The sequence below is a fragment of the Poecilia mexicana genome, unplaced genomic scaffold (genome assembly GCF_051168715.1).
Source record: "Poecilia mexicana isolate PSO_F unplaced genomic scaffold, ASM5116871v1 scaffold_22, whole genome shotgun sequence".
NCBI lineage: Eukaryota > Metazoa > Chordata > Actinopteri > Cyprinodontiformes > Poeciliidae > Poecilia > Poecilia mexicana.
Window position 1 is genome coordinate 2,934,883 of NW_028263391.1, and position 25,812 is coordinate 2,960,694.

Consider the following 25,812-nt stretch of genomic DNA (forward strand, 5'->3'; position numbering starts at 1 on the left):
CAATCTCATTTATCTGTTTTAATGATTTATTAAACAAGAGCTGAAGATACCAAAACTGCTACTTAATAGAAAACATCTAATTGGTCAAAAATCAGGTGACTTCATCAGGGTTATGATGGCGTCTGCCTCTGAAATGAAACTTCAAAATGAAACTGTTGAAAGAATAAACCGTGAAGAAGTTTTTCTAGAGTTCTTATTTTCTCAGGTCTATTTCCTGATTTTTTTTTCTAGCAGTAGCCGGGAGGCTGTGCTTACATGAAACTGTCCATGATTAAACCGCAAATATCTAACGTTGAATTTAAATAAAGCCACATAGCATTCAGGCTTCACCAACGTTTACCTCAAGCAGTTGAGTTGTAAAACAGGTTACCGCCTCGACACAAAGTATTTGTTGATTCTGGTGAAATTGAAGGGACTATTCCTCCCTCCCACAAGCAGCACAGGAATATCCCTCCATGTTTTTATCCTTAAAAGCTCACCCAGCAGGGTGTTTTTGATCCAAAGATATCATAAATGTTGCATGTAATCTTTGATTCACCCACACAAGCCTGGCCTGACCCCAGGGAGAGGTTTTGAAAAAAAGGAATGAACAATGTGCTATTTTATTCCACGGGGAAAGTTTATTACGCAATCAGGTAAAATGTTGATCTCTCCATTTTAATGAGCTAACACAAAAGGAGGTGCATGAAGTAAGCTGGAGCTTATCTTTGGGAAAACACCTGAAATGTGTGGAAGACAGTGAAATGAAACAGGAGGGGAGAAGAAGAAACACGGCAGTGTTGAATTTTGTTGACAAATTAATGATTGGCTCAGACAAACTCTAATAAAATCTGATTGGCTTTAAAGAGGGTGTGAACACTTTGAGCTAGATTAGAGCAGAGTGTGTTTACTAATGTGAGTGCGTGCGTGTGTGTGCCTGCGTGTGTGTGTGTGCGTTTGTTTGTAATACCTTGTGGGGACGATTTTCCTGACATATACTACGTTGTGGGGACCAATTGCTCCTTGTGGGGACCGGAGCCTGGTCCCCACAAGGGGAAACCCTGTTTTTGGGTCAGGGGTCAGATTTAGGGCTAAGGTATGAAATGAGTTTTGGTTAGGGTTAGGGTTAGGTATGTGAGGGTTAGGGTTACGTATGTGAGGGTTAGGGTTAGGAAAAGGGTAAAGGTAAGGTTTAGGCTGTAGAAATGAATGAAAGTCAATGGAAAGTCCCCACAAATATAGCAACACAAACATTTGTGTGTGTGTAGGTGGGTGTAATTTGTGGAGATTTTATTTTCATGTCTTAAATGATAAACAACTGACAATGTTCAGATTCAGATTGAACTTTATTGTAGTTAAACATTCTTGACAGCGCAAAGACCCGCCCCCTGGCTCTGATTGGTTATTTCTGGTTAGCGCTAGGAGAAGGCGGAGGAACTCGATTTTTTTTGTTGCACATATTACACTGGTCAACAGCCAAAAATATTCTGGGGGTTTCCAACTGTTTTAGGGTCATTTTGATTAACTGAATCCAAAAATCACTTTGGTTTTGCTCAATCAGGTCAACTTTCTGAACTATGGAGCAACATGAGTATCAAAATGCATGACTTGTTCAAACATCTGGATCGGTTTCCTGAGAATCTGATCAACGAGTGATGAGCAGGAGGAGAGATTCCATCAGAACAGAAAAGAGACGGAACATTTTATACAATGAAGTCGTAATGTTCAATTTACATGTACTTACCCTTTTTAGTGTTTATTATTCAGTTTACAAAAATCCAAGTTTGTAACATTTAATTAATACACTCTATAGGAAATCAATTTAGTTTTCTCCTAAAATCTTTTTTGGATGGGAAATATGAACGGAAATGAACTGATAATGTCACAAAAATCTCATCAATTTAGTCAGAAGATCAGATTTCTCTAAATCAAATTAGAATAAAAACCTGACCTGATTGAAAAAAATGGATGTCATTTTTGGATTCAGCGGTGCAAAAATAATCCTGATTTATTAAAGAAAACATAGACAAATTCCAAAAAATATTTTTTTGCAACCCAGTGCTCTCTGTCTCATACCGTACTGTGATGACATAGTGACAGTTACAACAAACATGAAAACATTCTATTTTAAATTACTATTATTATTTTTATTTTTATAAAAGTTATGCCACAGCTTTAAGTGCCACACCAAAATAATCAAAAACAGAAGAAAATTATATGGAGGCAAATGTTTTATCACAGGGCTGGAAATAAACACACCGAAGGATTCATGTTGTTTTCAAATTCACATTTCAGTTTGTAATAAAAAAGTGCACAGAAGGGATTACATTAAAAGTTTAAAGTTTCTGTCTCTTCTCTATAATGTTTGGCTAGGATAGGATTTTGTTTTGTCCTGTCTCTTTTTCTCTGTTTGACTTAAGAGAAGTCACATATTCTGTTCAAACTCAGAGCAAACTGTATGCCCCACCTTGCAAATGGAAATAGAAGAAACAGTTTATCATTTCATGTAGACTCATTAAAACCTTTCCTAGTGTAGCTTTACTGTAACCATAGTGATTATCAATTTACTTTTTATGTGAGACGTTTGTACTTTCACTTTCCAGTCAGGATATGTTCCAGCCCCGTTTCATTTTCAACCTATGACATCAGACAGTTGCTCTCATGGCTAATAAAAGCATCAGCCCACCGATGATTTCCAGGAAGCTCTTACATGAGTTTGAGTTTGTGAAAAAGTGCCTTTTCTTCACTCTGCGAGGAGACAACAAAGCTGTGACTTTTTACTTTTACTTCACTTTTTTTGCCGTTGAGGTTTTCAGTCTCTGTCATGTTCAAATGGAGCAGAGATTTTGGGTTGAGCCTGGCTGCAAAGTAAACATAAGCACTGTAAAGGAGAATGATTTATTTAACCTGCACAGACTGAACAAATAAAAATGGGGATTAATCTCCAGAATGACCCTGATTATAGATTTAAGGAATCAGTCCAGGTTTGACTGGTCAATTTATTTTGATTTTAATGTTTTTGTAAAGATAAAGTGATGCTGTTGTAAAAACAATGAACAGATCCTTTTTCTCTATTTTCACAAATCTATTAGAATTATCTAGTTTACAATTGATCCACCTGATTTTTAAATATACATATTTAAATAAAGATGATAAAATTTAACCTAGACTCATTAAAGCTGTGGAATAGCCTTTACATTTAGCACCAATAGGAAACTCAGAAGCACATTTCAACATTATCGTTACTGTCAGGCGAGATGTTTTCATAGTCCTTAAGTTGCACAGTATTAAATATGCTGGTGTCGAACCTCAGTAAGTACGCCCAGATGGGGGCTTTTTGTGACCTTTTATGTCCATAAAAGGGCATAAATAATTAATTTATGCTAAAATAAAACAATTGCAGTAGAACTATTTCATCAGACAAACTCAAAGTAGGGAAAGCGGTGGACAATAATCTCCGTGGTTACTCCAATGAAGTAGAAAGCGAAAGTAAAACGTGCAGTTAATGTTGGACTCTGCGGTGGAAAACTCCCCTCCCCTCCCCTCCCCCCACTCTGAGAGCTTATAAAGGCTGACAGAGGAGCCGATTCACAACAACACGGCGCACGAGCTGACAGGAAGTCATCCTGGGACTGAAAAAGGGAAATTTAAAAAGACAAAATGAAAAAGCTTTGGGACAAGATACCGAAAAGGGTGCAAAGAATGGACAGCACCAAGCCTTTAATGGAGAACAATAACGACTATGACCGTGAGTGAGAACTTATCATTTCTATTGGCCATCTTTTCATAGCAAAGCTGCACACAGTGAAAGCTATTGTTGATTATCAAATTAGACTCGGGGTTCGATTGGAAGTACACTTCTTAAGTAAGTACTCTAAAATGTATTTAAGAAGAATAGCAAGGCACACACAGGCTTCAACTTTAAGTGTTAATTTTTCAAATTGAATATATCTTATATTTTAGAGTTTTAAAATCAATTGAAATGTGTCCGTAAATGAATCGAATTGAGACATTTGTTGTAGTTTGGCGCTATCTAAATAAACTGAATTGAAGTTACTTGAAAAGACAAAAGATATAATATCTGATAGGTAGCATTCTTCTCCACACACCATACTATTTAGCATATTGTATTGTAAAATAAGACTTTGTCAAATCAGTTCAAAACTATTTATTTCATCTGTATTCTGGAAAGAGAGATTGTGATAAAAAGATGCTTTAGTTGCAACAATCTACATAACCTTAAATTAACAGCTAATTTATAGAGAATCCGATTATCCCTAAAGCTCAGCTGATATTTTATGACTTTCTTGAATCCTTTGGTAATAACTTGGATAAAAATGATCTTATTGTGCAAATGTAGACATATATATTAAGGTTATTGTGGTGCAAAAATATGTGTCTTTTGCATTCCTTGTTGATTTTACTTCTATCATGTTCAAAGTAAATAATATTGGGGGTGCACTGATTTATCGGCCAGCTGATTTATCGGTGCCGATTTCCTTAATTTTGGGAGATTGGTAATCGACCAATTTTTACATATGAAGTCGATCTTATCCACCGATCTTATCTAGCTTGGTCAATGTGTAAGAATCAACCACGGTCCTCCTTTACTCTCCAGTGAAAAAGGCTTAACTGACAGATTTATGTCTGCACATTTAAATTTAACAATAGTGACCCCACTGTTGCCAACTCAACAACTTTCTTGCTGTATCGAGCATCGTTTCAGACAAAAAAAATTGGTATTGGCCAATATCGGAATCAACAGGTTAAGCTTTTCAAAAGATCGGTAATCGACGATCGGTCAGAAAACTGCAATCGGTACATCCAAACAATAAAGAAAATATTCCTCTCTCTTATCATCTGAGAGAACTGAAGAACTTAGCAGAACGAACAGGCATGTTTTAACAAGCCCAGAGTGTCTAAGGCGCACCTTTTGCTCCTTGAAACGATTTGTTTGCTCTTTAGCACTCAGTTACAGTGTTAACGTATTTAAAAAACACAGACACACACATGCACACACACACACACACACACACACACACACACACACACACACACACACACACACACACACACACACACACACACACACACACACACACACACACATTTAAAACCCTGATTAATGGACAAAACTGCTATGCCAAAAGGTGAAAGTAAGAAGGAGAAATGTGGCATGGAATGTGGCAAGTTGTGATGAAAAGGTTTTGAAATTAATTTTGAAAAAAAAAAAATAATAATAATAATAACATTCTATTAAATAGAGCAAACTGTTGAGATCCACTGTGTAATGTACATTTGCAAAGTGGAGGAGGTACAGGTTTATTATTCATGTTGAGTGGTGATGAAATTCCTAGGGCATGACCAGCAGCAATTCTCCTTTCTCTGACTGAAGTGACAGGGAAACATTGGCAAATGCCTTAAAACCTGCTAGACTTGTATGAGCGGGCTATATTTAGAGCCATTCCACAGAAATTTCTATAGAATGTTGTTTATTGTTTATAATTAAGTCGGTTTAGTTAGGTAGGTTTAGTTTTAAAATACTTCTTACTCAACCAAGAAGTTAGTTTCTAGTTTCTAACAGGAAAGGATACGGAGATCTCCCAAAACAGAAGATTACTGGCTTCATGTAAACACTCCCTAAAATTGTTGTCAAACTTTTGGCAGGTTTCTCCTGATACATCTGATCACCTCAGGTTTTTGGGTTCAAAGATCCTGTAGGATTGTTTTTTTTTAACTTTCCATCACATTACAACCACAAATGTTAATGTATTCTATTGGAATTTTCAAATTCAAATTAAAAAAATACTTTACTGATCCAAAGGGAAAATAAAATTTTGCTGTAACTCATATTAATTCAAAATTCTTCAAAGAGCCATCATAGATGGTGATGGCTGTGGGCAGGAACGATCTCCTTCCTACAGCTGTCTGTGTTACGGCACATTTAATCAGACGAAGCCTCTGATTAAAGACGCTGTTTTTCAGACAGAACGACACGAAGCAGCTGTAAAACACAGCGCAGTGTTACTGTAATATGACATGGGTGAAAGTTAATAGTTGTGAATATTTTCAGATGTTTTAACTGAGACAAATTCAAAAAGACACAAAGAGAGAAAGAAAGTGAGAGAGAGAGATGTTAGGCTGACAATTGTCAATTTTTAAGAATCTTTTTCTGAACTTTCAGGTCCTGTATCTGAGACAGGACAGCTCTCACAGGAGCTTCGTTCAATGTGCTCTGATGACACTTCAGACAGAGAGCAGACTTCCTCCCATCACACTGAGAGAGGCGGTGATCAGAGATCCGAGCCCCTTAGCTTCCCAGAAGTTCCAGCAGACCTGGGAAAACATCTGGATCAGCATCTGGAAGCTGTAGATGAAATAGTCAAAAATAATCACGCCACAGCTGACTTCCTCTGTCAGATACTTCCTCACATCGATGGTCTGCTCCAGAACATCAGCACCAGCAAAAGCTGGGTAATCCTGACAAACTGGGTCTCACAGAGGTATGTATCCGTGTGCTGCACCGTTACACTGTAAAAATAACTATGTCAAATAATCTGTGACTCAAGGGGAGCGGGGAAGGGAGTAAACAAATCTAGCAGTGATAAATACAAAAGAACCAACTAACCTGGAAACATATAAAGCAAAGGAGGCAGAAACAGAAGACAAAGAATGACTAAGGCAGAACACAAACAAACAAATGATTAAAATGCAAATACCGAAAAACTCAAACAACACGGAATCCTGATGCTCCTTTTTCTCCACAGACAAAATAGATGTCACCCAGCACAAAGAGTCTTTGTTTAAAACAATCTGGAATATAAAACCTTGCGCTTCAATTCCTGAGTTGACAAGGGTTTCAAGTAAAAAAAAAAAAAAAGCAGTTAACTTCCAAAGTTAACAAATCTACCTGTTGTTGAGGAAAAACACTTTCTAAAATATTTTCAACTTATAATATTGTGTTGATTTTTTTTTTCCACTTTTTGTTTTGACAGCAATGTGAACCACTTATGATCTTTTTATCCTAGGACAAATAAGCGACCTAGCATGAATCATATAGCTGACTGTCCCATCATCTTTTACTTGCTCAAAAATAGAAGTAAAACAAAACGTGGCATGAAACCCCGAAAAGTTTGTGCAGAAAAAGGCCATATTTCACAGTTATGACGACTTCATGGAGATTAATATTCCTCTGTATGTTAATAAAACAAAGATCAGATCTAAAGATCAATGTAATTCTTTAGAAATAACAGACTGGGGCTTAATTCAACGGTTCACTGTGACTTTACCAGCTAGGTGTCCATCTTCGTACTATAGTTTTGCTACAGAACTAGGAAATTTTCCACAGTTAAAATAAATCCAGGGCTAAAGGTGATTAAAGGGGGTTTTCCAAATCTGTACTCCTGTTTCTAGGACACACCCTGGAGCAGTTGTTTGGCATCAGGCGAATGGGAAAGATAGACAAACAAATAAAATCTGACAACAAATGCTACTTCATTAGGAACTAACACACCATATCTTGTTTATTTGATCATACTGCGTGTTCACAAAACTATTTGCAAAGATAATTGTAAGGTTTCCTTTGTACCATTGTCTTTCCTGGTCCTGCCCAGATTAAATCGTGGGTTTATCACGCATTCCTTCAAAGACTGCTATGAATGTAAAGAGGCATGTCGGCTCGGCTCGGGTTTACACGCCTGAATGAGATCCTGACCTGATAGTTGTGCAATAACTCAGTATAGCAATGATGATGTAAACATATAGATACTTTCAATAAAGATGTTCGTGAATCACTTTTTTATTTTTATGTTAATGCATTTCCGAAGCATTTTTAGATGTACACATGTTGCAACCCAGTTGTTTTGGTTCTTTAATAGGAAGGATCAACTTGATCACTCTGACCTTGATCTGCTGGATGGATGGGAATCAAAAGCAGAGGAGAAACTGCTGGAGATGGTAAAGGTAGGAATCAATCAGCGAAATGTTACTTACACACATACGCACGCACGCACACACACACACACACACGCACACGCGCACGCGCACACGCACACGCACACGCACACACACACACACACACACACACACACACACACACACACACACACACACACACACACACACACACACACAAAATGGTCCTTACACTGTATCAAACCCCCTAATCACCAGAGTGGAAGTGGTAGCTCCTATTAGTCACTTAGTTTCATGATTGTGTATGTCTGCAGGTGGAATTCAGAGATTCCCTGGGAAAAATCCTGGATGCTGATCGAACACAAATGGATCACAGTGAGGAGGCCTACACTCAGCTTTATGTGGACGTTATTCAGGTAAGACAAGCCTGTGTATTTATGTGTATTTATGTATATGTAGTTGTATTTAACTGCCGCAATGGTTGTCATTTGGTAGCATGATTACTGTACCTTATAAAACTATTCATGCTCCAATTAACTTTTTCCAATTTATCATACACAAACTTAAATCTGACATTTCTATCATTCATGTATGGCTCTTAAGACAATGAAACCAGCCTTTCCTTCACTACAGCTGAAAGTCTCTATGACCTTTGCACATCTACAGACCAATTTTGTGATTCATGAATTTATAAGGTGGCTCATCTTTGCAGGTTTATGACGGTTTTGTACTGTGAAAGTTTATGATGCCATTTGTTCCTGAGCCGGGCAGCTTTTAAGAACTTTCTAAGTCTTGTATGCCAAATGAAAGAGCTTTGCCTTTTCGGGACAAAGTAGGGTTTGTTCCCAGCGCCGTCCCTCGTCACAACCCTGTTTGTGCTGTTCATGGACCAGATCTCAAAGCCTGGTTGCGGAGAGGATTTAGGAAACGTGGTTGTGTGTCATTTAGGAACCTCTGGCCTTGTCTTTGCTTTTTGTGGATGTGGTTCTGTTGGTTTCTTCAGGCCATAGCCTACAGCGTGCAGTGGAGCGGTTCACAGCTGATTGTGAGGAGAGGTGAGTCAGCTCCTCTAGGTCAGGGACCGGATACAGACACCTCTGAGGAGGGACCTAGCCTCTGCCTCAAGTAGAGCAGTTTTTAAGTCTTTAGATATTAAGGAAAGCTGCTGACTTACTGGTCAAATCAACAGTTTTCTGTCCTGACCTGTATTCATGACAAATAGTTAATGACAGAATGGTATACCAGATGCAAATTGTCAAAATGAACTTCCTTCATACTGTAAGCAGATTCCCCCAAAATGAGCTGGAGAGTGTCACTAGGAAGAGAGATGTCTGGGTTTCCCTCCTGAAGATGTTACCCTGGCAACCCAATGTCAGATAAAAATAAGATGGATGGATGGATAGACTGACGGACGGACTGATTGATTGATTGATTCCATGATTGTACCATAACAAATGATCAGAGGGTGTGAATACTAGCCCTGTCACGATAACGAGTTTTGCTGTATGATAAATTGCGCCAGAAGTTATTGCGATAAACCCTACTGAATACTTTTTCGAGGTAACAAATAAAGGCAATTTATGTGACATTTATCTTTCAAATAATGGACCTTTCTCTTTCTCTCTCTCTCTTTCAGTGTACCAATGCAATGCCCAAATTAGTACAGGAGAAAAGATTGCTGAGTAATAAGGTGAAGAAGGTTTGCTTCCAAGAGCTGCAGAGTTTTGTGAAAAGGTGAGACGCTTTGAATTATAAAACAGGTTGTTAATTTAATGGCATCTAGATATAAAACATCTTGTCTCAGATACCATATCCTATGAATTTACACTGAAATCAGAATTATTATCATTTGAAAAGCGAGTGAATTGTCAATGCTGCAAAATTTTTTTTTGTTGTAGGTACAACTCAGCGCAAGGGGAGATACTCCATAAGAAAGCTGAAGCATGGAGGGAAAACCCAGAAACCATACACTTCCTGAAGACTCTGAAAACGTGTAAAGAACTAAGGTGGGTGTTTTAGGACTTGGCTTTTTTTTTTACTGTTTAACTTTAAATCAAACTAATTTTTTTTTCCTGTTGTATGACAGGTAAGATTACTGAAAATGATTTCTATTTACAAAATTCCAAAAATAAAGCTCTGCCTTTAAACCACTTGGAATGAGGTTATGGCTTCATAAGCTTCATAAGGTTCATTCACAATAAAACAGGTACCCGCCCACAAAATGACTCAAGTAAGAGTAAAAATGTTACTAAAGCTCCAAGTGTCTGATCAGAACATCTGATTTAATGTCTTAAAATTACATCATCAGACAGACAAAATATGAAGCTATGTGTAAAGTTCTAAAAAGTAAATTGAAAAACAAAGACAAATGAATAAGAATAACTAATTAAGGCAAAATAAACACTTTTCCATTTCTGTTTTATTCAATATAAAGCTTATTAACTACAATAGGTAGTATATATGCACGGTAGGGCAGGGTAAAGTTCTCACAGTGACAAAATATAACAATTCCTGTTTTTTTTGTTGTTGTTTTTTGAGCTTCAAACGTCTCAGCAGATTTAGCAGATAGAAACTAACATCAGAACAAGAAAACTTGTTCAAACAAGACTTCTCATTTTTACACAAACTGTAGCTTTGTGTCTACATTTTTGGTTGAAACGTGTGGTGTTCTTTTAGAGAAGTTGGGCACAGTGGGTAGTGTAACCAGACAGTTTACTCAAGTAAGAGTGGAGATACTTTATAGTAATATTCCTCAAGTAAAACTAAAAAGTACACAAATTTCTGATGCATTGGACAAAAATCATCTCAAGAGATAAGAGAGGAAAAGTTAAAGCTCAGGCACAAATGGGTTTTCCAGATGAACACTGACCTTCAGCATACTGCCATATTAGTGGCAAAATGGCTAAAGGTCAATTGGAAAAGCCCAGATCTGAATTCATGGAAAGATGTAGAAAAAAAAGACTGTGGAAGAAATCTCTGAAAAATATTTTTTCCAATTGTTCTGGTATTCAGCAATTACAAATAACTTTAGCTATTGTTACACAGTGATTTTTTTATTTTTTTACATTAAACCATATATGAATTGGTCAAAGTGTACTTGTCTGCCCTGATTTTGACATGATTTACTTTGCTTGCTTTCAGGCAGCACATCCGGGCTGAAGGAAGCGTTAAAGCTGGCTCTGTTGACGAAACCAAGAAAACTCTTGAAAAGCTGGAGGCTCTAACTCTGGAGCTCATAAAGAAAATTGCAACTGAACTTGCTGAGGTACCTGTTTGCAGTGACCACATTTACTTCTCACAAAAACAAAATGGGAGCACGGAAAACATTCTGTAACTATTTTACATTGAAAACACATTTTCCGCCCTGTAGAGCTGCCTACAGGATTACTTCAGATCGGCCAGCAGGCCACGTGGGAAGGTTTTACTCCGCCGGCCTGGTGAAAGACACTGTGAGCTGTTTGACTCTCTGAGGAACCATTTTCCCAAGATGCCTTATGCTTTGGATGAACAAAAGGTAAGCCATCTTTTTTGTCAAGTTTCTCCTGACGAAAAAAGTATACTATTGCTAATTGCTTATTGTTGATAAGTCATTTAGTCTAAAAAATGATCAGTTTTCAATAGATTATGTCTGAATGTTTGGTACAAGATCTGACTGCTTCTGTCCTTCTGCCCCCCCAGATCGTGATGAATGAGGTTTATAAGGTCGTTGCTCACTCTTACTTCAAACATCTCCTCCAAAATCGTCAGTCAGTACTGAAAAAGCAATGGAGTTCAGATGTTGGTAAAGCGATCCAGGAGGATGCCGATGAGCTTCACGCCACCATCTCAGATCTGGTGAGACCAGGATCAGTCACTGCAGACAGCGATGTCTCAATCTCATCAGACATTCCTAACATGTACAATTTGAACCAGGCTCCTGGTGTCCAGCAGTGGAATCACCTGCTACTGGTGATCCAAGAGGTGTCAGACTGCAAAGACCTCGACTCAGTCAAGCTCACCATCTCATTGAAACAGGAAGACATTGGGAAACAGAGGTAAACCGGTTTCTGATTGTACTAGTCTAGTGTTCAATATTTGATTAGCTGTTCTCTTTTTTTCTAATTTTCTTTATTTTCTATTCACTTTTTGCAAAATATTATACTTTATACTTCCATTTGGATCTCTACTGGCTTTATAAACACCCCAAGCACAAAAAACCCCATTCATTAAATGGCAGAAATTCATTATTTTTTTACTAGTCTGATCTACAGTTAAACCTCGGACTCGCTCTTTGACATATCGACGTTAGTGAAAGCCCATCTCACCTCCAACTAAATCTCTTCCCAGCCATCCCTACCATACAACATAATATCTGCATTAAAACTGAATCCATATCTCATGCTCAATCAAAGATAGACAGAAACTTGGCACTCATGACTGATCATTATTTGAGGCGGTGTCTTTAGCTGCGTTCCCACTGACCGTATAATTGGGCAATTTGACATTTGGAAAATAAATTTGTTTACTGGAAACAACGATTTGGAAAAACTGATCAAAAGTTTTGGAAACATCACAAGTCACACGTTCAACAACCAGAAGTTGCCACTGAAGTAAAGCAAAAGGAAGAAGACGACAGGAGACTCACAGCGCTGCCTGTTTTTTAATGATTTATCTTTCGAACAAACTTATTCACGTGTGATTTCAATCGCTTTTTTAGTTTAGTGAAAACAGCTCAATTTTTTTTTTTCGACATTGGCAGAATGTCAACAAAGTTTTGAGCACTTTTGTAATGGAAACTCAGCTTTTATGTCACTAATGACCTGGTTTTACTTCTACTGTTCACAGTGAGGACCCGGAGCTCGTAACCAAACTGCTGCAGTGGAAGGGTCTTTCGAAAGGTCAGATCAGTGAAGTTCTGGATGCTTTACCTGGCAGTCCACCCAAACCCAAGTCTAAACCCTTATATTTGCGTTTCTGCTGCTGCTGATCTACAAGCAACTGCACAAACCTGACATATGTACATTTTGTATATGTATTGATAAAACACATTCCGTTAAGACCAAGCTAAGTCTACTGTAAATCTCCTTCATTCAGGTGTGAATTTTTCAGCAAAAAAAAAAAACGGAAAAAAAAAGTCCTCTGTAAAAATGCAAAATTTCAAGGGACTGTTTCCTGCACCTTTGTAAGAGCTGAGCCATGCATTCCCAGGTTGTGTCTTGGGTTGTTTTTGTTTTTGTCTGACTCAATATTCTTCAACTTGTGTGTGATTCACTAGCAGTCTGTCTTAACTACAGGTTCTTTATTTAGGTATCGGCATTCTGTGTTTTGTTGTCTCTTTTGTTGCGGTGGGATTTTCTACTCGCTCTGTTTTGTTCTTTTCTTTACATGTTCTGCTTCAGAATGTGTTTCAGAAAGGCCAACAAGCCTTTTAATGTTAATAGTTTACTTACTTTACTGTAGTTTACTGTTTCGTCACATATTACATTTTGTTTGTGATTATTCATATGAATTGAGGTACCAAGGAGTTTGTAGAATATTCATGAGAATTTAACAATAATAATGTACAGGCAAACTCCTTCCTTTAATGATCACATCTTTTTTTAAACTGTTTTAGATAGCTTTTATATGCTACATTTATATGTTAATATTTATAAAATTTTATTTATGAAAGATAATAATTTTTCTTTTCTTTTATTTTTTATTCTACCTGGTACTTGAATTTTCTGAATTTTCTTGCAAGTTCCTGTAATAAGGCTCCTGCAAAACAAGACAGGGAATAAGTCAACTGCTAAATCAAAATATAGGCATGGGAGTACTGTATTGAATTGTAAATGTTTTTGTTTTGCATTTCTAATTTTCTTTGCCTCAGTTTCATTAAATGGAGGTACTGTTTTAAAGGATATTGGTTCCTTTTATCAGGGAGGAATTCTCTTGAACAAATGTCAATAAAATGAATTCAAAATGATCAGTTTGTGGCGTAATCGCTGTGCTATGAGAAAGACCACCAGAGGGCGCATTTCCCCAATAGGAGACCTCCGTGACTCTTTTCCTTTGGGAAATGTTCTCTCAGAGACAAGTAAAAACTACATCACTTCCTGGAAGCAGCGTCGCAATAGACGATAAAATTCCGAACAAGATTCATGTCACCAATATGCATCCATAACAAGAAACTCTTCTCTGTATGATTTCATATTTGATAAATATATTAATTACTTTGAAATGCATGTGTTGTGTGTTTCTTTCGTTTAGCTTCACTAGTTTAATGCCTCACATGGATAACATTGAGAAACAGTTGATCAGTCAAATACATCTGAATTTAAATAAATTCAGCCAGTGACAAGTGCATGCTAGGATTATAAAAAGGCCCTTAACAAAGACTGTAGGGATTGAGCATCTTAATGTAAATTAATTTGAAACTTTAATTTAAGAAACTTTGTTGTGTAGCTTGGGGAATGTGAAGTAATTTTCTACATTAATGCTTCAGTTTAAGTTTTGTGACTGTTTCCCACCATGGCATTTCAATCAATTGACTGGGCATTTGCAACAACCTGATTGATTTTTTTTAAGCAGTTCTGTTATGGAGTTGTCAATTTGGGCCCAGCTTCAGTTGATGAACATATTACCCCCATAGTTGACTCTTGAATACTTTGGTGAGCTCAATCTTTATGAGGTATTGAGATAATTGAGCAGCAAACCACAAATCATTATCCTTCCACCACCTGGCAGGGATGTGTGTGCTGATGCAAACTGGATGCTCTGGTAAGTCTTATGAAAGGCAAAGCGTGAACTATAGCCTCAGCCTTTATTTAGACGTGAGAAGGTCTTCCATCCCCAGTAAAGCCAGTGGAGTTTCCAGTGTAATTAAACCAGTGAATCAACTTCCTGGCACAAGGGAGTTTCCTTTAATGAGCTTATCCTTCCCTCCCGCTTTCCCTTCACTAAAAGCTTGTTCTCGTGTTTGTACATCCCGCCTCTCTTCCTGAGCATACATATCCTCCTACATCAAGAAGGTGACAGAAAGTGTGACATATTGACAGTAATCTGCTGCAATACCCTCTGTACACTCACATCCTTCCCAGATCCTCTGGAACGGCATGGGGGCGTTGATTATTCTTGGCTGGAAACACCTCAGTGAGTTGAGTGGCCACTGAAATCCCCATTACAAAGAGTCAATGATTTCCCTGAGTTGTTCTGCAGATTTCACCTTCTTTTGTCCGACACTTTCATGGGAAACCTGGAAGTCTGCTGTGTTGTTGTTATTTGATGATCTAGCAGCTTGCAATGTAAATCTTGATTTTGCTGTTTGATCGTTCTGCTGCTTTGGTCAGCAGAGAAGTCCTTCATGTTGGCTACACAAGATGTGTTTTCATTACAAATGTGTGCAAATCTTTGTCTATACTCTGCAAATGTAGAAAAGAAAAAACACAATTGCAACTGCTGTGTTTTCATTAAATAAGAAATGAAATTTAAATCAGTGTGTAAGCTTGTTCACGTGCTGAGTCATTAAAAATGGATGTGGATGTAACTACAATACATCTAACTGAAAAAACACATCATCCTAGTGAGTTTGACATGAGTTTTTTCAAAAATGTATTTTCTAACTCATAATTTATAAATATGAGAAGCCATATAATTGCACAAACTGAAATTGTGAAAATGAATTCACTTAATGAAAACAAGGCAATTTTGAAAAAACAAAACAAAACAACCCTAATATTTTTTGGATTAAAGGTTTTTGCACTAGGATGAGGTGGTTTTTCAGTTGTATCAATACAACTGAAAACTGGTAACACTGCAGGCGGCCATCTTCCTCCAGTTCTCAGGTTTTCAGATCAAATCTGTTTGATGTTAGAAAGTCACCAGAATGCGACTCTCCCATGTGACGCCGTGTGGAATCTTTCCACAGCTGTTTGTGATCACAATCCCATCGTTCACTTGAGAAAGGGAGGGAGAAATCTTTATACGACTCCCTGTGTGCCGTAATTCATTTGAGTAAATGAGGAAGTTTGCATTTTGCCAAATTTTTTGCCATATTGCAGCTTCAAGCTAGCAGAGGGCTTTAAAAGAAGAAAATGTTGTAAATGCCTGGGTTATCATGCGCATACATGGGTTCTCAATTAACTGAAGAACTGATTTACAGAGTTTTTGACAACAATGTTTCTAAGTGAGTCATTACTTACATGTGGCATTGATGATTAAGAGTTTTTGTGCCTGTTATTGCTTAATCTTTGATTCCCCCCCGCCATTTCCTCCTAACCGTGGTGTTGTGTTGACCTTTGGTCATGGGAGTAAATGTAAATGTTCCTTTTTTGTGCTGATGCCATGTTTGTGATGAAATTTGTGTTTGTGGTGTTGATGGTGACAACTGCATGTCTGACTGGTGTGTCTCAAACATGTATTTTGATATCAATATATTATGTAATGGTCAATAAAATCAGGTTTCTCATATCAGCACTAGTCTGTCCTTGTTGTGTTGCTGCTCACAAATTAAGTCCTTGGAACGTATTCTACTCTGATTCTAAGAAAACTTTTCACTTGAAAACAAGAAACTGTTCAAGCAGAACATCCCCAAGGAAAAATCCAAAAAATGTGCCTTGATCATTCATTTCCAGTTTTTATTGTACTTAATGGTTTTAGTTTGTCAAATTGTGCCCTTATTGGAAGGTTTTCCTGGTCGGATAGTTTTGGTACTCTTTTTATTAGGGTGAGCAAATGAGCAGAAACTATTTTTTTTATTTTTTTGTTTTCATTTTGTATGGTTTTATTTATGATCATGACACAATATGAAATATCTTTCACTGTATGAAAGCAAGTCATTTCATCACTGGATACTAGAGTTGAGCTGCAGCAGAGGATCTGTGTTTTGATTTCATTTTGCAGACTTTCGTTCATAATTTATTTAGTTAGTTGAGTCGTTGCATTTTTGAACCTTTCCATATGGTTTTGGATGCTGTGTGGCTGGGAGGATTTTTATTCTCTCTCATTTTTTTTAACTTTTGGATAATTATGATGTGTAGCCATGGCAACAACGTGTGTTTTTACAACCGGGCGCAGCTGATTAGCATCTCAAAAGCTCAAATAATACCTGAGTCCCAAATCCCAGAGAAGTTAAAAAAAAGGAATCTTCATGGATGCAGAGGAGGAACACTCACTAATCATTATGTACATGGATCAAATCCCCTATTCCAACATCTCTCTGCACGGCTTTCTAAACAGACAGAGCTTTAAAGAGGAGCAGCAAGATCAAATGTTATGGATCGGCAGAGCTTTCTAACAACTGATGGTTTCATCTCGGACATGTTACTGTGAAGCATCGTCTCTGCTGGGTGGATATTTAGCCGTTAGCATGTGGTGACAGTCATGACGCCATAAAACAGCATCAGTCTTCAGTCAGAGGCTTCTTTAGATTTATTGTAAGACTGACTGCTACAGCAGACCCTTCCAGCCTACAGCGTCACCATCCAACACAACTCTTTGAAGATACTTTGATGATAAGAGTTACACCAAAATTTCATTTCCCTTTTGGATAAGTAAAGTATTTTTGATTTGAAAAAGTGAAGAAGAAACATGTTTAACACAAATTTGATATAAAACTATTGCTTTATTTATTTATTTACAAAAACTAGCGCGCGCACACACACACACACACACACACACACACACACACACACACACACGTTTTTTTGTCATCCTCAGAAACTCATGATGTCACTCAGAGAAGAAACAAGTCATACATTGGCAGTGGTTTAGTTTCAGAGTACAAACCGACCAAATTATGACGTACTCCCACACCAGCTTATTGAAAAGAGCATTCACAAAACCTACCACTAATGCTGCATGTCACAGTTCTCCACCAACATTTAAAGAACTAACAGAAGAAAAGCAGGGCAGGTTATTTGACCACTACTTTAGAGAAAAAAGGACGAAACTCGGCGCCTTTGCTGGACTCTTTGCGGGTGTCTGAAAGGGTCGCCTTGACCTTGTGCCTGTCCTCCTTGGAGATGTTTGACTTGAGTTTGAGCAAAGCTGAGACGTGTTTCTCACTGTGGATGAAAAAAGGAAGGGAACGAAAATATTTTTAAAAATGGACTATTTATCAGAGAGAGTATATGTCCAGATTGTAGAGTCTTTCAGAGACTCTACAATCCTCCACACAAACTGACTCCCTGCTGTTATGCTACATAATAACATGAGATATGCATTTCTGTGCTAATATTCCGTCTAAAAGTGCCGAGCATCCTCTGGGGTATAAAACGCAGCTGCTGTTCTCAGGAAACATCTGAGGTACGGAGATGTCTGGCAGAGATCACTTCCTGTCCTCCTCAGAATAGATTTATCCTCCATCAAAGTGGTTTGACATAAACAACATTCTATCGTTCTTTATCTCTGAGGCCAGACCCACTGAAAAAAAAAGGAAAAAGTAAACTGGTGTGAATTTTACCTCAGGTCGGGGTAAGCGTGTCCCAGTGACACTATTTGCATTTGCAGGGCGGGGACGTCTTGGAGCTTCAGCACTTCTGCCATGTTGGTCAGGATTTCCTTCAGCCATTCCTCCTGAGATCCCTGGAAAGACACCAAGCTGAAATTAGCTGCAGGTTGTAGGTAACATCTTCCATTTTTACACTGCATTAATGTGAGAAATTGCATATTTATCAGACTCCCTTCTTTTTTAAAAATTATTTATTTCCAAGTGAATTAGCAGGTTTCACACTGGTTTTATTATTTTACATTTGCATGATGCTCCTAAGCAAGCAGTCTTAAAACAATCAGTTTTGATGATATAATTTTAGTCAATTGAAGGATCAGAATCATGGTGTGAAAGTTTTAATCAAGTACAATACTCAAGCATGAGTTTTCCAGGTTAAGTTATGGAAACAGAAAGTCTTCTAAAAACAAAAACAGGAGATGATTCTGGGCCGTGTGGATAAACCGTCTTCATCGGCCCAATCCTGCTATGAGATACAGATAATTACATTTAATCTTCTATGTTGATAAAATGCCTAATTGCCAGGATAATCAAAGTCATATCAGGCTGTTATATTTACACCATATTTACTCTAATTATAAAACAACTTTTTTTTTCTTTTTTTTTTTTTTTTTTTACAAAATTTTATAAAACTCAAACGCAGCAGAATATTCAGCATTACGGTTTTTGAGGTTTGTTGCATTTAGTTCATCAGATGTTTCTGGAGGTGAAATTGGCATCTTCACAGTCCTGAGATTTCAATTTACTAATGATAAAAATGTCCTTACTGTTCATTGTGAAATGGCTTACTTGTTGATAAAAAGCTTATAAGTTTCAAAAGGTTGGAGGTAATAACTTTGGTGCTGATGAATTCAGGACAATATAATATAATAATATAATCTAGCTAAAGTGCTAGCGTGCTGCATTCACTCTGCTGATATTAGTTCAGTTAAACTTCTGGCCTCTGTTTTTCCAAGAGCTGAGTAAGCAGCTGCTTTTCCTTTTTTTCCTCTCCTGTTTTTCTCAGGAAAATATTTAATACTTCCTGTTCCTCTGGCTCTCTGATCTCTGTGTGTAACTCAGAAGAATCGAGTGGGGCAGTGTGTGTCCTATCTTTCTAAAGAAGTCATGGAGAACATCCATGTTTTTTGGTAGCTCAGAAAATAACTTTTTTTTTTTTAAATCAATGATATTTATATGAAATTATATAAATGCAGCACAATAAAAACCCTTTTCATTCCAAGCCTTCCTCTCCTTTGATGCTCTGACTCATCAGTATTTTTCAATGGAAAATGTTAAAGTGTTATTCTATGGGCCAGAAGCCAAAACTTCACATTTTGGTCCATCTCAGAATAGGAAAGGTGAACCATATTTTTTGAAGAGATTATTATTATTATCATGTCCAAACAGTATGTTGGTATGATAGCCCTTCTATAATGTTAGCTTAGTCATAGTCATCAGCTATGACCAAGTTAATAACCCTTTTGGACAAATCTTGATTTTTGAGACAGGTGTATGTCCAGTCTAGGCTCATGCTATGGACATTTGTCAAAGATCTATAATATAGAGTTTTGTATCGTCTTAAAGAGCAGTCTAGTGGTTTTCTCTAAGTTTTGAGTCCGAACACAGGTCACTAGAACTCATTAAACCAAAACCAATGCACATTTTTCCACGCCTTTCACCTAAACTAGATACATTTATTTTGTCCAAATGGCACCCAGGGACATCAGGGACACAAGAGTTAACAACCGAAATACTCAACAGACCCTAAGGATTCAGAAAATGTACAAGTCTTAGGCCACAACCTTAACTGTTTTGGTGTGTATGTGTGTGCGTGTGTGTGAGATGTTGACCGAATCTCACCATGCTGGTGAAAATCTTGTGTAAACTCTCAGCGTTGTCCATCACGGCGTCGAAGGCCCTCTGCTGATGCTCTCTGTCCTTCAGCTTGACTTCTCCTCTCAGGAGCCTCTTCACATATTCTTGTGTCACTTCCAGGTGAAGATCACCAATCACCCACTAAAAACAATAAAAGAACATTTCAGTCCTGCTATTACCAAAAAGCAAAAACAAATGGACAACTATGTGCTGGAATCAGGAGGGTGTTACCTGGTAACAGGACGGAGCCAGGCCCTCCAGGTCCTGGATGCTGTTTTCCAAGCTGCTCAGCAGCTTCTCAAACACACTCTTCTTCTTCAGCCAGTCTCCAGTTCCCAGCTTCTGGTACTGTGGCTGGTTGGGTTTAAACAGACGACTTTAAATAGAGCGACACAGACAACATGAAAACGCCGTTTCAGTCTTTATTACAACAACCTATACCTTGAGGGACTTGTGCACGGAGCTTAATAAGCAGGTACGGGCGGATTGCCTCATGTCAGACAGGATAGTCAAACAGTTTTCCTGAACATCAGCTTGGAACAAATGGCTTTTCCTCTGGAGGATGTCCCTGTAGAAACAGAAACAAACCCGCAGCTGAGTGATGAAGCTCTGAATGATAATCCATCTCATCTTTTGGTGGATCAGAAACACACCTGAACTGTTCCACACAGCCCAGGGTAGCTTTGACGTGTGGTTTGCTGTTCTGTTTGATGATATCATCTTGGAAAGCTTTAAACCTGCAGGAGTCGGTTCGGATAAGTTTTTGTGGACATTGTTAACGTTTCAGCTGGGGGGAGTCGAGAAGGTGTTGTGTTACCTCTGCAGCATATCGGTTAGTTGACGCGTTATCCTCTGGGCTTTCTGCTGGCTCCCTGTGACTGTTTCTGCCACGGTTACCATGCCATTAATAATCTGAAAACAGGAACAGATGGAACACATTTATCAACAACAGTCAAATAAAGTCAAGCTTATTTGTATAAAATATTTGAGCGACAAGAAAGTTTAAAGTTCTTTCTATCATATCATACAGTCACCTATTGTGAAACAAGCAATAAACATTACATTCTACATTTTACTTATTCTGAACAATATTGGTGTTATCATAATCCAAAAATATTGTTTACATGTAGAAGGAGAAGGAGTTATTAGTGTTAGATCTGTTAATAAGAGAAACTTCCTTGTTGGTTAATGTTTTCCTTAGTAGATGGTAAAGCTAGCTTGTTTAGCTAACGTAGCTACCGGAATGACGTCGTGGGCCAGAGGGCTGGTGAAGCAGCCGTCCTCTGTCGGAGGTTGTTCTCCTTTTGTCAATTTCTTCCTTTCTTCCTCCAGAGCGTTGTTCAGGTAAACTGACAGCTCAGTCTGAACAAACAGAAAGGTTATAAAGTCACCATGAGTAGCTTTCAACATAGCACAGACATTTTTGTTACACATACAAAAGAGGTGACATTTTAAACCTTTAATTAAATAATTTAAACTTGATAATAAATTAGTGACAGCAACCAGTGATGTCACGACCACTATTGCATCATAATTAGCAAAAAACAAAACAAAAAAAAACAAAAAACAAAGTACAATGTCAAAATCTGAGGAGGAGGTTTTTGACGCAATAAAATAAAAAGCACTTGCTGAGACTTTTCTAGTTTTAGAAAAGGGCTTAATTTTTAAAAATAACAGATATATTTATACATACTGCAGCTTTAATTGGCTCCAAGAAATGAAGTAATGATAATTTAACAGATTCTCAAGCAGCCTGGTAGTTTTTTTTTTTTTTTTAAGAAAATTTATTTATTTGACTTGTTTATTCATTTTTATAACTTGTCAAGAAACTGTAATTAACTTGTGCTGTAATCTGCTACAGTTTATAGCACATCTAACCCAACTAACTGAAACAACGGTTTGAATAGTGACATTTATGTCTGAGCTGTACACTATCCATCCAGTTTATTAATATTATTATTATTGCTTGTATGATTACGTTACCTCCTGTGTGGTCAGGTACTGCTCCTCCAGGTTGTCCAGTAAATTTTGAGGCAGCAGTTGCCCCAGTGCTGCTGAATCAATTTCCTTGGCCAGTTCCGGCTTCTTAAGGATTCTGAAACGATGATGAAACACACCAGGACATTTATTGGAAGGGATACAGGACTTTTTGATCAAATTAAGACTGACTTCTATTTTTTACTTTGTGTCAACCTAACCTTCAGAAACAAGAACAAACACGTACCATAGCTGACATAAGCTGGTTCAGTCACACAGTGCTGCAGTTCTGCATGATTATGCCAACTGCCATATTGCACACACTCTCTGAAACAACTGCAGGGTGTGTGTGTGTTGAGCTTGTATGTTAAACAAAGAACTGACGGGAAAATCTCTGCACAACAGGGCTGGGCATTATGTTTCATAGTTTTGCTGGTATTAGTGGTACTTTATGTTTTTTAGACATTCATCTGGTGTTTCCCCTCCTGAATAGTTTCTCTGGGTTGCTCCTGTTGGTTTGTTGTTTTATTCCCTTTTTTCTTATGTTAGTCAAAATCTTTCCATATTCTGTCAGTTTCTTTTACTCTTTGTTCAAATCTGGTTTCATAGTTTATTCTTTTGCACAGATTATTTGTTTTTCCTTTGGATTATTCCTGTCATGATCTTGTATCAGTGTTTTGCTCTCTTATTATTATCCATCCTCGTCTGGTTTGTGTTTTTATTTTTCTTATGTTTGTCTTCTCTGTTTAGCATCTCTTGTGTTCTTGTATTTGTCTTAAATTATTGTTTTTTCTTTTTGTAAGACAGTAAATCATCGTAATGTTAAACTTCAGCAGTTGTCTGACAGAGTCCTTTGAGCAATATTATGAATTAAAAGCAGAACCGCTTCATTTTTTCCCCACATAACTTTGACACATGACTAACTCAGCTATGATTTACATTTAATCATTTGGAACATGCATTTCAATGAGCCTCATTTGTGAGATTATAAGTACCTTTTGAAAATAACAACTCTTAAGCAGGTGTTAAACATACTTTTTGTTAAGCCCGCATTCATATATTAAAACATGCATATTTTTGGCTTTCTAAATTAATTTCTAAATTCTAAATGTCATGTTTTCATTTGCTTTAAGCAAAATATTTTATATTTTACATTTTGAACTGTTATTCCTTTTCACTGATATGTATGCTAAACCTGTCACAGTTCTACTGTATGATGTGTGTTTTTAAAGATGGCACAGTAGCTAACAGTAATGTATTTCACATGAACAAAGTTGCTGATATAAATGAACTTTTCACAAAGTGGTCTGAACTTTTCTAGTCCCCAAATGAATGTTTGTGTTCATAAAGCTTTAAAACTCCCATATAAAGTCAAACTCCCCAAAGAAAACAAACTATCCAGAGTGAAATGTCATCCAACAGCACTGACTAGAAATGTAGGACTGCTTCCAAGCCCAGATACTCATAAACTATTCCCAAAGAAGTGTTGCAAGACGTATATGTGCAGAATGACTGTTTTAAAGGGAAATGGAGATTATGCCTTACCCTGGGTAATACTCGTTGACCCAGCGCAGGATGAAAGTACAGTCTTTATCATCCAGAACAAAGTCCACAATCTTACTGAGTCTGGCGCTCAGGTTTTGGTGATACAGCCACGCATAAAATTGACAGATGTTTGCCTCCGGTGGGTAGCAGCTCTTCAGCACGTTGACCACCAAGAGCAGGTCCTCCTTCAGCTGCCTCCCCATGCCGTGGACGTCCAGCTGGATGGACGATTGTCCGGGTTGGCCTGTGGGGGTCACTGAGGGGTTGTCCATCCGGCTCTCTACCAAACCACGAAGAGTTGAGTCATGGAGCTCCTTCCAGTTGCTTGGAGTCCGACTCTTCAGCTGCTTCCTCTGCAGGTCCTGCAGCTCTTCCTGGTAGATGGCCTTCACAGCAGATTTTAAGGACGTGGTCAGGGTCTGGACTGCCGTCTCGTCAGCAACCTCTTCGGGCCTCAGAGTCAGACTCTGCTGCAGAGTCTGCTGTATCTTTTTCTCCAGCGCGCTGCGTTCTGCAGAAAGCCTTTCTATCTCTTCTGCGTGACACTTCTGCACTTCATTGTCGGTTTCCTTCCCAAACAGTTGATTCTCTCTGTTGATCAGCACAAGGCTGGCCTCGTACAAGCTTTGCTCAAGAAGTTCCTCGAAGGTTAGAGTATCTAAAGACAATGAAGAGAGAAGAAATGGTTTTTTTTTAAATCAGAGATTTTGAAGGCTGACGGTTCGAGTGAAGTGTGAAATCTTGGACTGTCTCTTACCATCTAGGGAATCTTCGTCCTCAGATGACTGGGACTGGGGCTCCTCTGTTACTGGGGAAGAGTCGACGCCCACCTGAGGCCTGGACGGTTTCCTTATGTTCTTGAGTTTTCCTCTAATCCATTTGCCTCCTTGATTCAGGACGTTGTTCAGCCGGAGGCTTTCTGGGGTTGAGCAAACTCGCATTGTAAAGTCTGGTTCAGTCCAAATCCTAATCCGGGAAGAGAAAAAAGACCAAAGGACCACAAAAGCTAAAAAAAAAAAAGAAAGAAAAAGAGAAAAGAAAAAAAATGTCAAAATGTCAGTCAGTGGAAATAAACTCGTAAGAAGAGACGATTTAGTGTAAGCTTGTGCTTAGTCAGTTTTTGCTACTTTTTAATGTCGAATGATTTTAATACGCTTGTTATGTTAGTGTTAAAAATCTAAACAGCTTCTGTTGAAATACAAATGAGAGCACCATATAATTAAGAGTGTATGTTGAATCAAGTCTTAAACACTTTAAGAAACAGTCTTAGTTAGACATCAGCGTGGAACTTGAACGGAGTGACAAAGTTAATGTGCATGAATCCTCCTTCAGAGGATGTTACTCACCCTGGTCCTGCAGCCGCTGCTCTGCCTCTAACACTTCAGCTGGTGTCTTTTAGCTCTGCTGGCTCCTCCCATGTTGCTCCCACTTATAATGAAGTGCTGTGGAAAGTCCAACCACCCCTCTGCACTCCACCCCCAGCCCCCCGCGCCTTACAAACTCACACAGACAGGCTTTTTATAAACACCAGCACTGAGGCAAGGTCTCTTTCAGAGAGGAAAGCTTCCCCAGGCTCTTGTGAAACTCTTTACTAAAGTTGAAGCTGTTGAACAAACTTTGTGACGCCAACCTTTATTTTTTGTTTAGCACCACAAAACTAGATAACACTGTGTTTTTCAGTACCAAATACAAGCTACTGTAGACCGACCAAAAACTGACTGGCAAAACTAAGCAGAGGCTGGAAAGGTTCTGTGGGAAGTTGTGATGAGGTGGATTTTCATATAACCAGCATGGCTTTTTGACCAGGACAGAACACCAAAGGGGTGGCAGGACAAAAAAAACAAAAAAAACACACACACACAAAAATAAAAACACCAAGCCAAGGGTCCCCACTTGTAGTGTGCACCATGTAAAGACTGTAAAAAGATACTGGTGTACACCAGAGGGGGCTGATGATGCCAAAGTTACTTATTTGCAGCTTATCATGAGACGTCTGTCTGTCTGATGAACTAATTACAGTTTTTCTCAGTCATTTTGGGGCATTTCTCAAAGGCATTCATACAAACAGCCACACA

General features: G+C 38.1%; 2 protein-coding genes across 2 annotated transcripts; one reads left to right on the forward strand and one right to left on the reverse strand.

Annotated features, from left to right (window-relative positions):
* The first annotated feature begins 3,556 nt into the window (after positions 1–3,556).
* On the forward strand, positions 3,557–13,837 carry LOC106921124 (uncharacterized). Its single transcript, XM_014992595.2, has 11 exons — positions 3,557–3,727; positions 6,164–6,482; positions 7,857–7,941; positions 8,208–8,309; positions 9,530–9,627; positions 9,792–9,899; positions 11,035–11,158; positions 11,264–11,407; positions 11,572–11,727; positions 11,806–11,927; positions 12,718–13,837. The coding sequence occupies exons 1-11, from the start codon at positions 3,640–3,642 to the stop codon at positions 12,857–12,859; spliced, it is 1,488 nt and encodes a 495-aa protein (XP_014848081.2). The 5' UTR covers positions 3,557–3,639; the 3' UTR covers positions 12,860–13,837.
* A 3,616-nt stretch (positions 13,838–17,453) lies between these two features.
* LOC106921127 (tumor necrosis factor alpha-induced protein 2) lies at positions 17,454–25,176 on the reverse strand. The gene is made up of 12 exons (XM_014992600.2): positions 25,084–25,176; positions 24,495–24,743; positions 23,738–24,395; positions 22,199–22,310; positions 21,455–21,577; positions 21,033–21,127; positions 20,869–20,952; positions 20,657–20,783; positions 20,447–20,569; positions 20,201–20,356; positions 18,314–18,435; positions 17,454–17,915 (listed from the first exon to the last, which is right to left on the reverse strand). The coding sequence occupies exons 2-12, from the start codon at positions 24,676–24,678 to the stop codon at positions 17,765–17,767; spliced, it is 1,935 nt and encodes a 644-aa protein (XP_014848086.2). The 5' UTR covers positions 24,679–24,743; positions 25,084–25,176; the 3' UTR covers positions 17,454–17,764.
* Between the last annotated feature and the right edge of the window lie 636 nt (positions 25,177–25,812).